At 52.3% G+C, this 12737-nt stretch overlaps 1 protein-coding gene across 1 annotated transcript; it reads left to right on the top strand.

Moving 5' to 3' along the window:
* The first annotated feature begins 6486 nt into the window (after positions 1-6486).
* Positions 6487-11658, top strand: MAL (mal, T cell differentiation protein (MAL blood group)). Its single transcript, XM_080584300.1, has 4 exons — positions 6487-6758; positions 10106-10273; positions 10464-10601; positions 10817-11658. Exons 1-4 carry the CDS (start codon positions 6672-6674, stop codon positions 10889-10891), a joined length of 468 nt encoding a protein of 155 aa, XP_080440426.1. The 5' UTR covers positions 6487-6671; the 3' UTR covers positions 10892-11658.
* Positions 11659-12737: the final 1079 nt, after the last annotated feature.

Below are 12737 nucleotides of genomic sequence, written 5' to 3'. Positions count from 1 at the left end.
TCCTTGTGGTCTCTTGCGGACACGATATGGGTGCAAAGGGCAAGCAAGACATTTTGATGTGAGGAGGGTGTGACTTAGATGAGCTTGTCTCAGCAGTTATTTGTGAAATTGGTGAGGGTTTGGGGTCTCACCCAGGAACAGAATGACTGTTCCTCTCTGGGCGGTTCAGGGAACAGCAAGAGTTACGAGAAATGATGGGAAAGAGGGCAGGGTGCCAGACCACACAGAGTGATAGGGCTCTTGTTTCTGGGAGGGATGCACGGCAGGATGCTGTGCATGTGCTTGCATGTTGGTGGAGGTAACATCTGGTACCCAGCAGAAGGCAGATCTGTTGGGGCTTGGCAGGGGACAGTTTGGAGCTTTGTGGGACTGGAGATGCAGGGTTTTTCTCAGGGCATGGGAGGAGTGGGATGGGTGTTAAGGGTGCTAGGAGTTGCTTGGAGATGGGGGTATTTGGGCATTTGTAGATCTGTTTTGGTGCCTCTGGAGGCCCTTTGGGGACGTGTGCCGGGGGCAGATAATGGAAAGAGAACTGATTTCTTCTCCCGCTGCTCCAAGTCCTGCACTGGGTTCAGCCTCATGAGTCTGTCATGGTGGAAATCTCAGCCCTGCTCCACCTATGCAGCAAATGGGGTCCCTGCCCTAGAACAAGAGTGAAGCCTGTCTGTGCCCTCTCCTCAGGGCCACTGGGAAAGAGATGTGGTGGGGCTGTCCAGGCAATCTCATTTTCCCATTAGAGCCCGTCCTTGCAGGCAAACAAATGATTGGGTTCCCGAGGCTGCTGGGGGGCAGAGCAGGGCCCACATCTGACACTTGGGTTTCCTGGGGTAGGTGGGACAGAGCAGAGCATCCTGGATGCCTGAAGTTCCGCGTGGAACCTCATGCTTGGAGTTCCTCATTCAGGATCTCCTGTTTGCATGTGTTTACTACTGTGTGCTGGGCACTAGGGGCTGAGCAAGGCCTGCCAGACATGTTGGTTTGAAATGGGAATGGTGAGGACAAGATCTTCTCTAAGTACCAGGGAAAATGTGGGCCCACTGCTGAATGAAATGGGAAACCTGGTGGCTCAGGACAGGGAAAAGGCTGAGGGGTTGAGGTACTGAATGCCTTCTTTGCCTCAGTCTTTACCAGCCAGGACAAGAAGCAATGGGCACAAACTGGAACATGGGAGGTTCCCCTTACCGTCAGGAAACATTCCTTCACTGTGCAGGTGATGGGGCACTAGCACAGGTTGCCCACAGAGGCTGTGGGGTCTCCTCCTTGGGGATTTTCTAAAGCTGCCTGGGTGGGGTCCTGGGTGGCCCTGCGGGGGGGATGAACAGGACAAGATGCCCCCTCAGAGCTCACTTTCCACCTCAGCCATTCTGTGATTCAGTGCAGGGTTCTATTTAGGCTGAGGGTTAGTTTTGGGTTTACCGTTAGGGTTTGTGGTTTGTTCTAGACAGAATTAATGTATGGTGTAGGATTAGGCATAAGGATAGGTTTGAGTTAGGGTTAGGGCTACAGTTAGGATGTGGTTTATGCTTAGCACTACTGTCATCATTAACCTGGGGGGATTACAGGGGCATTGCTCAAACATTCAGGGATGAAATACGGAAAGCTAAAGGCCAAATAGAATTGAATTTGTCCAGGAACATCAAGGAAAACAAGAGTGTCTTAAGTAGATTGCTGACAAAAGGAAGAACCCTACTTTTAAACCGAAGCCCTAAAACCTGACCCAAACCTGGGCAGCATCCTCCAAGCACACAGACGAAGGCATACCCGTCCCAGGAGGTGTTCAAGGCCAGGCTGGATGGGGCTTTGTGCAACCTGGTGAGGTGGGAGGTGTCCCTGCCCATGGCAGGGGGGTTGGAACCAGATGCCCTGTAAGGGCCCCTCCAACCCAAACCATTCCACACTTCTCCGATTCCCTTTAATCTCACGGCACGTCCGCAGCCCCGCTGTAGCTGGGGTTGTACAGACAGGCAGACATAAGCCTCTCCTCCTCTTGCTCATCTTCCACCTTTCTCTTCCTTTTTGTACTCCACTCTGGCCTCCTCCCGTGCAGCCTCTGCCTGCTCTCCTGCCAGTGGAGGTGGCGGAGGCGCCGCAGGTAGCTCCTCATCAAGGCCGTGCTGTCCGCCAGGCGGCGGAGGGCCTCGTGGCTGCAGCACGTGCACTCCTGGCAGTCGGTCCCCACAGAAACCAAGGCTGTCCGGACCTTCTCCTGGAAATGACAGAGCAGGGGGTACAATGAAATGGTTGGGGCCTTGGGGGACTGAGCCCTGTCGGGATGGTCTTGGCATCTTCTCCAGAAACTCCAGCCTCGCTGGCCTGCCCCAGGCAGCAGGCTGTGCTAAGAAAACCTCAGGTGGCCCCCCCCCCCGTATTTTCTTGCTGGCGGGTTCAACCCCTGCAGGGCAGCATGTCCTCGTTTCCCCCTGCAAGGCCGAGACCAACCTCTGCCTCCTGGGGAGGTAGGAAAAGACCTGCAGAAGATGTGGAGCACCCTTTGCGTTCTGCTGAGGCTTTTTTGGTTTTTAATTCCTTGGTTTAAGGGTCTTTGTCCCAAAGGCCTGGCAGTTCCCCGTTCCCAGTGGCCCAGCACCACCCTGCCTGTGACCACGCTCACTTACACGTCTCCGCCGTCTCCTGACTTTGTGCCACAGCCAGGACGCAAGCAAAACCCCGCAGAAGGGCCACAGGGCTCGGCTGCAGGTGTAAAACAGCCCCAGGGACTCCGGCGTTAGCTGCAGCCGAGCAAAGGCAGGACAAAACCAGTGCAGAGGGCAGAGCAAGTGGGAGGGCTGCAGCGCCGTGCCCCCAGGCTCCGGGTCCTGGGGGAGATCATCCCAGCTGAGCCTGCTCCAGGGGGGGCGGTCTCCGAAGCCGAAGTCGGCAGAGAGCAGAGGGGCCATGGAAAGCAGGAGGACGGCGGCGAAGGCCGGTCTGAGCATGGCTCTGCTGTCTTCCGAGGACAAGTCTCCGGGCCAGGCCTGGCTGCCACCCTGCACCCAGGCATGTCCCCGGGGGGGGGGGGGGGTCTGCGTGGAAGGAGCTTGATGACATCATTGGCCTGATGACGTCATTGGCTCAGCGGTGACGTCACGAAAAGCTCTGTGCTGTCACGGGGCCTTTCCCCGGGTCCGAGAGCAGCAGCATAAGGATGAGTGGCGCGAGTCCTGGCAGCTGGAGAAATGAGCTTCTAACCCTGCTGCTCCCGCCGCTGTCTCCTCTGGGGGCCTGTCACCCACCGGGAGAGAGGCCCAGGATCTCTGTAATGTCCCCAGGGCTCTGTGTGAGGGCGGCAATGCCTTGCTTGGTACCTGATGGTGACTCTGGTCATTAGAGGTCTTGGCGAGAGGCTGAATATCAGGCTGTACCACCTGGTGATGGCGTCTGAATTATTTAATTCCGTGCTGCTGCAAGGAAGCAGCACAAGCCCCCCTTGAGGAGGCTTTGGGGACCGGAGCACCCCATTACCAGTGGGGCCGTTTTGCCTAGCCCATACCAGGGTAGGAGGGCCTGGAGAGGACACCTCACTGCCCGCTGGCAGCACAGGGATCCCGGGAATATCTGCAAGGAGCCGTCGCAGGGGCGATGGGTGCAGAGGGAGCTGTTTCCAGAGCCGTGCCGTGGGTGCTGCGCTGCAGAGGCAGCAGCTGGAGGGTGCTGTCGCCACAGGAAAGGCGTGTTGTGCCCTGTGCTTGCACAGCTGATGGGGCTTCGTTTAGTAACAGGTGAAAAACCAGTTGCAAAAGCGAAACCCGTTGCAAGTTTTGGGGTGTTTCTAGTACATTGGAAGCAGGGACAGCCCGTGAGACTCGTGCAGCGGAGGGCTGGCAGAGCTTCTTTTGGGGCTGCCCTCAGCCAGGACCATGCCCTTGTTGTCATGCTGCTCTCACTGCTAAGACCAGCTCAGCTGCAAGAAGGGCTCCACACACCCTCGGGCCCAGGGCAGCTCTCCCTCTGTCACAGCAGCCCCGCACTGGGTCCCTGGGACAGTTCCTGCTCCTTCTCTCCCTGGGCCCTTCCTCCTTCCCGAGAGCCTCAGGCCAAAGGAGCAGCTGACACCCATCCGCACCAGCCCTCAGCCACCGCCTCTGTGCAAAGCCCCGGGTCCCTCCCTGCTAAGGCTCTGCTGGTTGCAAACAAAGGTTTCTCAGGATGTTGCTGTTGTCATGTCAGCTCCTTCCTGTTCCCTCGGGCATCCTCGGGGGAAATGCAGCTCCTTTCCGTCGTCCAAGGTTCATACCTTGTTCAGTGTTGTTCATCGGACTGGGCCAGCTCTCGCCAGCTTGTTGCCCTGGGTTCAGGTTGTGTTGTGAGGGCAGGGCTCCAGTTTCACCCCGGGTCATGAGCTGGGGCCAGTGTTACACATTTTTATATATGTCTATAAATTCCTGAAGGGAGGATGCAAGTGAAGACCGAGCCAGGCTCTTTTCAGCAGCGCTCAGTGCCAGGACAAGAGGCAGTGGGCACAAACAGGAACACAGGAGGTTCCCCCTGGCCATCAGGAAACACGCCTTCACTGTGCAGGTGACGGAGCCCTGGCACAGGCTGCCCACAGAAGCTGTGAGGGTCTCCTCCTCGGAGGTCTTCAGAACCAGCTGGATGTGGCTGTGCTCCTGGGAGCATGCTGATCTCCATGCAGAAGCCTTTTCCTTTGGGATCATGCTTGCCAAAGCTGATGGTCCTTCTCCCCCATAACTTCTCTGGTGGGACCGTTGAGTAGCAGGAACTCACTGGTGGCCTGCCTGTTGCTGGCAGTGATGCTGGTGCTGTTCTGTCCTGCTGTTTGTTGCCCAGTAGTCTGCAAGTCAACCTTATGTGGGTCAGGCCCCTTTGGGCACCTCTGGAGCCTGTCTGGCATGCTCTGCCAAGGTCACAGATGCTCATAAACCATGCAGTGCTTCTAGAACATCCTAGAGATGGCTGTTCAAACAGGTCGGCTACTCCAACTGGGCTCAGGCACATGCCAGAGGATCCCTTCTCCTTCAGGTCATGTTCTCGTGAGTATTATGTAAAATAAAGTGGAGAGGGCATGAGATCACCCCTGTGACTCTCACCTAAGGTGTGCACCATCTCCCTCACTTAATTTGCTTGTGGAAAGGGCCATCCGCCCCACTCCTTCCTCCCTTTCCCACTGCCTTCCTCTCTTGCACTCACTGCCCCAAACCTCTGTGTCCTGTGGCTCAGGACAGGCGTTTATTTCCTTCATCCCTGCAGAGCTCTCACCTTTCCCACCTGCCTGCCAACCTGCTCCAAAAGAAGCCAGAGTATTGAGTTGCTTGACCATGTTGCAGAGAAGATCAAAAAAGCTGGAGAAGGGACTAGGAAACGAGACACATGAGGAGCAGCTGAGGGAACCGGGGCTGCTTAGGCTGGAGAAGAGGAAGCTGAGGAGAGCCCTCATCCCTCCCCACAACCACCTGAAAGGAGGGTGTCAGTCTCTTTTCTCAGGTGGCAAGCGATAGGACATGGGGTGACGGCCTCAGGTTGTGCCAGGGGAGGTTTAGGTTGCACGTTAGGAAGAATTTCTTCCTGGAGACAGTGGTCAAACATGGAATGGGTTGCCCAGGGCAATGATGAAGTCCCTGACCCTGGAGGTTTTTAACAGTTGGACTTGGCACTAAGGGACATGGTTTTTAATGGGACTCAGTAGGCCAGGTTGATAATTGGACCTGATGATCTTGAAGTCTCTTCCAACCTAGATCATTCTATGATTTTGTGGTGTTAAGGCTCTGCAACCAACCCCCTCCTGCTCCAGACCCCGCATCAAAACCCTGTGCCTGGGAGCAGCTGCCGAAGGCCAAGCAGCATGGACAGGCTGAAATGGGCATTTCTTCTACGGCTCACTGCTGCACAGCAGTGGATAGGCCACGCCGGCCACATTGCTCAATTTCTTGATGTTTTATGTCTTTGGCCCTGGCCTTCATAGCTGAGATTTTGCTGAGTATCTGTGTGAGCGTGTTAATAAGAAGTAAACACCCCACATAATGGGAAGGGGAAATGACTCACTCACATGAACTCCAGGTTAAAAAAGCAAAAAAGAGGAAGACAAATAGCTTGGAAAATCTCATTATTTTAGGCCACTTTTGTTACCTTGGCCTCTCTAGTCTCCTTCTGGGATGATGGAGGTGGTGGCCCTGCAATGTGGCTGCCCATGACTGTCCGGGAATACGTCTCCCTCCGTGGGACATCTCCCAGCCCTAACAATTGCAGGTAGCTGGCACGTCGCATCTTGCTCTGCCACCTGCCATTGTGCTTTCTGCTGTGGCCAGCTCATGCGGGTGGGGGACAAGCCGACTTACTTTACTGTGTAAACAAAGGGGATGAGAGATGCTGCCCAGCAGGATGGGCACAGAGCACCCTTGTTGCCCTTGGATGTAAACCAGTGCCACCCACCACCGCCCAAGGACTTGCCCTGAATGGTGTGTCCCTGCTTGTGCTCAAAACGCCCCAGGGCTGCCCACATCTCCTGAAAAACCTCCCGTGTGGCCCCCACCAGGCGCAGAGCAATACGTGGGCACGCCTGTGACATTCACAGCTGTCTTCACCTGCCAGTGTGAAGGAGGGAGGGAAGAGCAGGAAGGAGGGGAGGGAAGGAGGAAGAGAGAGAGGGAGGGAAGGAGGCTGCATTTGGCAGCTGCCTCCAGAGTGGCCGACCGTCACTGCAGGAGAGGGTCACGATGTCCTCGGCAACTTCCACCAGCTCTTTGCCCAGTGGCCTGGCCGTCCTGACGACTTTCCCAGATGTGCTCTTCATTCCTGAATTGGTGAGTGCCAGCTTCTCCTCCAGGCAGGGCAGAAGCTGCTCGTGGGGCACCCAGCACGCTGGGTGCTGCAGGTGTCCCAGGGACGGGTCTTATCAGAAAACACATGGTCTGGGAGCCAAGCCAGGTCCCTCAGCCATAAGCTTCTGGGGGCAGCCTAAAAGAAAGCCACGAGCCTTAAATTGGGGCTCTAAATTTCCCCTTCAGTCTGCAGGGGATTTCTGTGGCACCTCTGAAAACCTGTACTTTGCTGCCTAACAGATTTGCCGGGGTGGTTTGTGGGTTTAAGCCAGATAGCCAAATTGAGCAAATTAATTGTTAGGTGGTTTTGAGCAATGGATGCATGCAGAGGATAAAATGCTTACCCCCCCCCCCTGCTTTAGGGGTAAAAGCTAGGTAGGGTAACTGCAGCCGCAAAAAGCCTCGCTGCTGAAGCTGAGATGTTTCTGGGCTGCAAGTGCAGTGCTGGAGCCGGGCATAGGGGTGAGGGAAAGGTGGATGAGCACATGCCACTTTTTCCCACATTGTAATCTCATTGACTAGGACATGATTAGTATCTTACAGGATTTGGCACAGGTAATTAAAGCTGTTGCTGTGAGCACTGAGTGAAAGATGGAAAGTTTCAAGGAGAAACTTTTTCCTGTGTCCTCTGCTGGTCTTCTCATGACAGTTTGAGAGGCTTTTTCCTATGCCTGAGTACTTTAAGCCAGCACTGAGTGGTTTGGCCGTGCACTGTAGGACGGAGTTCAGGTTATTTCATGCCAAAAACTTCAACTGTGCCATTTGGGAACAAAGCCTTCCCTGTCCCGCAACCCAGTCCATGTCCCTGGGATTTACAGCATTTACTTTATTCTCTGTGATAACAGACAAGCAAAGAGGAAAGAGCAGGCATTACTGATATGTGGAGAAAGTTTTCCCTCAGCTCACCCAGATATGTTTTGAAGACTTGGTCCCCCATGCCCAGGCTCTGATAACAAAGTCCAGGTTTCCTGCAACTGTGTGGAGGAGGATGCCACATCCCTGGGGGCTTTCTGGCTGGGCAGACACTGGCTAGGCAGTCCTGGTGTTGAGCATGATGTCCACCCAGGCATGCTTATGGAACTGGCTGTGCCTTGAGCTGTTTGCTTGCAATTCCTGTCTGCAGGGAACTTGGTGAGGCAGCTTGCTTAATGAGCCAAAAAGAAATACCCTATCCTGTGGTTTGAGGAAGGTCTGGAAATGTGCATCCTAAAGGCTCGGGCACCACCCAGCAAGGAGGAATGCAGCAGAACAGGGTTTCTCCATCGCTGGGGTGTATGACTCCAAGTCGTGCAGGTGTATTCTCTCTACTGTGTACAAAGGAGGTGGCTCCCTTGAATCACAGCATTCAGGAAAAGGAGAAAGAGCTTCTCAATCCTCAGTGGAATTTGAGGTTATCTGCAGTGGGTTGATATGGTAACTACACAGCAAAAAAATAAATCATTTCAAATTCTTAGACAGTTGCTATAATGCCAAAAGGTCCTGCCTACAGCTCAGATGATTGCTACATCTGGCTGTTGATGAAGAACTATCATTTGTATTCCATGAGGCTGGGTTTAATTCTTGTCATCTATTTTATTTGAAGAGCTTTCTGCGTATCTGGACAAAATTTAGCAGTTGAGCCTATGTGGAGAAGCTGAAACAATTTGAAAACAGCTTTGTTTGTATTGTAAAAGGCTGTTTAAAAGTTAAGCTTTTATCAGATTGTGGTCTCCAATGTGCTGTGGATTGTCGCTGAAAGCCTCTGATTTTTATGAGTTCACTGAACGAACAGCAGTGCCATAAAACCAAAATCAGCAGTCAAACACGTCAAACATGTTTGCTTGAGTGAGAAATCATATCCTACAGAAAGGAGACATGGCAAATGAGAAGCCTCTTGTCTCACCCTGACTATGTTGAATTTTAAGGGAACAACTGCAAGTTTTTCTCCAGTATCTTTAGCTGCAATGCACTCAAGTTGTCAGCCATACAGGGCCTGGGTTGGTGTTCAGGTGCCAGTTGGTCTTTGGTCATTACAAGGTGTGTCAAAATAGCAGAACCATTTTCACCCAGATACTTGTAAAGTTACAGTCACATCCTTGATCTACTGTACTGATTTGCTTAATGAAATCAGGGAAGTCTCTATAAACCTGGGGTGACGTGAATGATGTGTCATTGTCTGAGTGCAATAACTCTGGTGCTTCCTTTTGACCTGCAAAAATGCTTCCAAGGAAACAAATACCATGACCGGGATAAGTTGGTGTTGGATGCTGGCAAAGGCTGACCATCATATACGCTGGTAATCGTATACTGGTCACCAGAATGGTATTTCCTCTAGAGATTAACCAACAAAATCAAGAGCAACTGGTGATGAGGCATGACTCCCTGTGGCAGCAGTGCTCCCACAGAATCAGAATAATTTAGATTGGAAAAGACCCTTAAGATCATCAAGTCCAACCACCAACCTAACACTACCCAGTCCACCACTAAACCACGTCCCTAAATGCCACGTTCATGTCCCCTCACAGTATGGGTTCAGCTGAGAGGCACTGCACAGACTAAACTTCTGCACATATTCAAGAAATATGCAGGCTGATCAGTTGCAGAGAAAACCTACTGCATGCATTTTTAGTGCAGAGCCGCTGCTTACAGCTCAGTCACTCCATGGCATTAGATATAACGCTGCCATCCTCTTGTGCAGGAGCCTGCTGGTGGAGAAGAGATGGAGTCAGGATATAGCTGTCCTTGTGTTCCCCAACACGAGAGTACCTTGCACAGCCCTGGTGTAGAACGACCCAAGTAGCTGGAGCAACAAAGCAAACCCTGCTTCCCAGACAGTGCTCTCAGGAGTGCTTTCACAGAGCTGGGAGCCTCAGCCCTGTTTCCTCTACCACAGAGAGTAAAACTGGCTTCATTTACCGCTCCTCAACCTGTTTGTTCTCCTCTCAGGATAAAGCTTGCACAAGGCCTTCATTAAGGCCGTGGCCTTCACCACGCCGCGACTGCGCTGCTTGTGTCGGTGGGCTGGGTTTGGCACAACACCTCTCAGGGAGCCACCATGCTAGGTGTGAGGCGAATGTGTCCAAGCTCCCTTCTTACCAAAACCAGCCTTCAGAAACGGCCAGAACCAGCCTGCTCAGCACACTGAGGCGGTGAATGGCAGTGACTCCTGGAGGCAGGGGTGCGGTGAGGCTCTTTGGGGCCCAGACCGGAGGCAGATGCTCCCAGATCTGAGCAGAGGCTGGGAAGAACTCGAAGGCCTCGCTATTGCCGTGTGCAGTGTCTGGCTTTTGGCCCCGTTCTGGATAAGGCAGTCATCCCACACTCACCCTTTCTCCCACTTGTGCTTGCAGATCTTTGGGGGCCTTGTCTGGATCCTCGTTGCCGCCTCAAAGGTCTCAGACTCCATGCTGCAGGGCTGGGTGATGTTTGTCTCTGTGTTCTGCTTTGTCATGACCGCCACCCTCCTGTTCCTCTACATGTGTGGGGCGCACGGGGGCAGCAGCTCCTGGGTCACTTTGGTAAGTGGACGCAGCAAACCTCAGGGCTGATCCCTTCCTTGCTATCCCTGGTAGACAATTGTCCCCCTTTTGTCCCCCTACTGCACTCCGAATTGCAGCCTGGGGCTTGCTTGTTGTGGGTGCCTCTTGTTTTTCCCTTCCCAGCATGCTCCCTCCCTGGGAATGACTGTGTGTGATCTCTGTTTCTTAGGATGTCATCTGCCAGGGGACAGCAGCACTGTTCTACCTCAGTGCTGCTGTGTTGGAAGCCTACTACACCTATAAAATAAAGAGTTTGTTTGCCATCCCTCAGTGGAGGTCCATCTACCAGGAGAACGTTGCTGCTGTGGTGAGTGTCTGGCAAGTGGAAGACTGTGGGGTGGCCCCAAGGGCAAATCTGGATTAGCACCAACCTTTGGGGGGGGAGGAGGAAACCAGTCCCATGAATGTCTCCAAATGTGCAAAAGTCAATAAAAATATAATGCCTTACAGTGTATTTGCTCAGATCAGGAACTCATGCCGTATAATAAAAAATTAACTGGCTGATGTATTTTCCCATTGTAGGTATTTGCATTCGTAGCTACCCTGTTGTATGTGATCCATAAGATATACTCTCTCCGCCGATGGAAATCATCCTAAGTGGCTTTCCTTGCACGTTGTGTCTTGCGGTCATCCCATGAACACAAAAGTTGTCCAACAACTGCAGTTTCCAGGCTGGGTTTGGGGTTTGTTTTTTAATATATATACTATAAACAAGCAGCTTTCTGTGGGACTGTGGCAAGGAAGACCAAGAGCCTGCCAGAGAAACCTGTATCCTGGTGCAATCTATTTTCTTCATTCTCTTCCAGGTTGGGTACAGCTTGATGCTGGTAATTGGGGCCCAAGTAGAAAACATCCAGCTCAAAGCAGCTTCCCCTCAACTACACCCTTATGCCTCCAGGGTTGTTATTGCTATTGGGGGAAGCCTGAACGTCCGGCACTAAGCAGTATGAGTATGAAACCTGGCCATTTTCACTGACATCCACCTGTGTAAGCCTATTTTCCTCCCTGACGCTGCTGTGCCAAAAGAATTTTCTGTGCCATTTCTGGAAATGCCACCTCTGACTTGTGATGTGGAATGAGTGCAACTTGTCTCAGAGGCAATATGAATTCTTGCAACCCCCGAAGGGTACTGTCAAATTATGAGGCACAGCAGTAACCTGAGAAACTACCCCTGTCATGAATCTCCCTGTGAAACACAACTTAGAAAATGTGCTGTACAGACTGCAGCAGAATTATATGGATAATTAGAAAAATGTCTCAGATAAGCAGAGGCAATCAGCTCTTGTCTTTAGTGCATGACTGTTCTCACATACACTGGCACTGTGTCGCTAATAAAGATGGGTTTCCTGTGATTTTGCAACTAGACAAAGGTCATTGCCGCTAATTTCCCCCTGCAGCTGACGCATACGCAGCCCTGTACACCCTCAGGAGCACTGCACCACAGCAGGGCAGTGCCCAAGGAGCAGGCACAGACCTCGACACGAATGAAGGGGCTCCTCTGGCAAAGGGAGCCTGTGGGGACATGGGCTAAATTGACTCAAGTTCATAGAATCATGGAATGGTTTGGGCCAGAACAGACTTTAAGAATCATCTGGTTCCATCCCCCTGCCATGGGCAGGGACACCTCCCACCAGACCAGGATGCTCAAAGCCCCATCCAGCCTGGCCTTGAATACTTCCAGGGTTGGGGCATCCACTGCTTTTTGGGCAACCTGCTCATGAGTCTCACCACCCTGAGTAAATATTTTCTTCCTTATATCTAGCCTAAACCTACTCTCTGTCAGTTGAAACCTATTATCCCTTGTCCTAGCAACACAGGCACAAGTTAATCTCAGTGATGATGTTCACCTGAGCATGTAAATTAGAGTGTTAAGTCAAGTGAGTTAATTTAAATCCAGGCCCAAGAAGGGGTGTTCTCACATGTTACAGAGAGGTGCCTAATATGCAGTGGTACCAAATTATCCCTCCCAGCTTGTGGGGGGAAATAAAAGCTTCTATTTTGAGTCTGAAGTTCCTGGGTAATAGCGAGGATTGGAGAACTGACAGGAAGCAGAAGTGGACAGAGACACCTCTGTTGTTTCAGGTCCTAGGAGGACTTTTGAGGGTTGAAGCTTTTTAATTGCAATATGAGGGAAACATTGGATTCTTTATAGTTTATCCTTGCTGAAAACCAGCCTGACCTGTTTTGTTTGCTTTAGTGACAAAAGCAAGCTGATTACAACAGAGGTGGAAAAAGAAACCCCTTTTCATAGCAGGGAGGGAACTCACTGCTGCTGCAGACAATTGCGCTTGGTTCTGGAGGTTTATCTGCACCTGCTGAAACTTGCTTCAACGTCACGTCATCACAGGGGGTGGTGGAGCCCAGATTTGCACTGCCCTGCATGTAGTCACATCAAAACACAAAGATGCCTTTCTGTTTGGGGCGTATTTACAAAAGCAGGCGT

Source organism: Anser brachyrhynchus, assembly GCF_964034855.1.
Source record: "Anser brachyrhynchus genome assembly, chromosome: 3".
Lineage (NCBI taxonomy): Eukaryota > Metazoa > Chordata > Aves > Anseriformes > Anatidae > Anser > Anser brachyrhynchus.
The sequence above is the reverse complement of the archived record's forward strand: the minus strand, read 5'-3'. Positions and strand labels throughout refer to the sequence as shown.

What these genes read in the sequence shown, in the direction of transcription:
- MAL (XM_080584300.1), top strand. Translation starts at nt 6,672, where the DNA reads ATGTCCTCGGCAACTTCCACCAGCTCTTTGCCCAGTGGCCTGGCCGTC. An exon ending in GCAGCTCCTGGGTCACTTTG is followed by an intron (nt 10,274 to 10,463) that starts GTAAGTGGACGC and finishes TCTGTTTCTTAG; the next exon opens with GATGTCATCTGCCAGGGGAC. An exon ending in AGGAGAACGTTGCTGCTGTG is followed by an intron (nt 10,602 to 10,816) that starts GTGAGTGTCTGG and finishes TTCCCATTGTAG; the next exon opens with GTATTTGCATTCGTAGCTAC.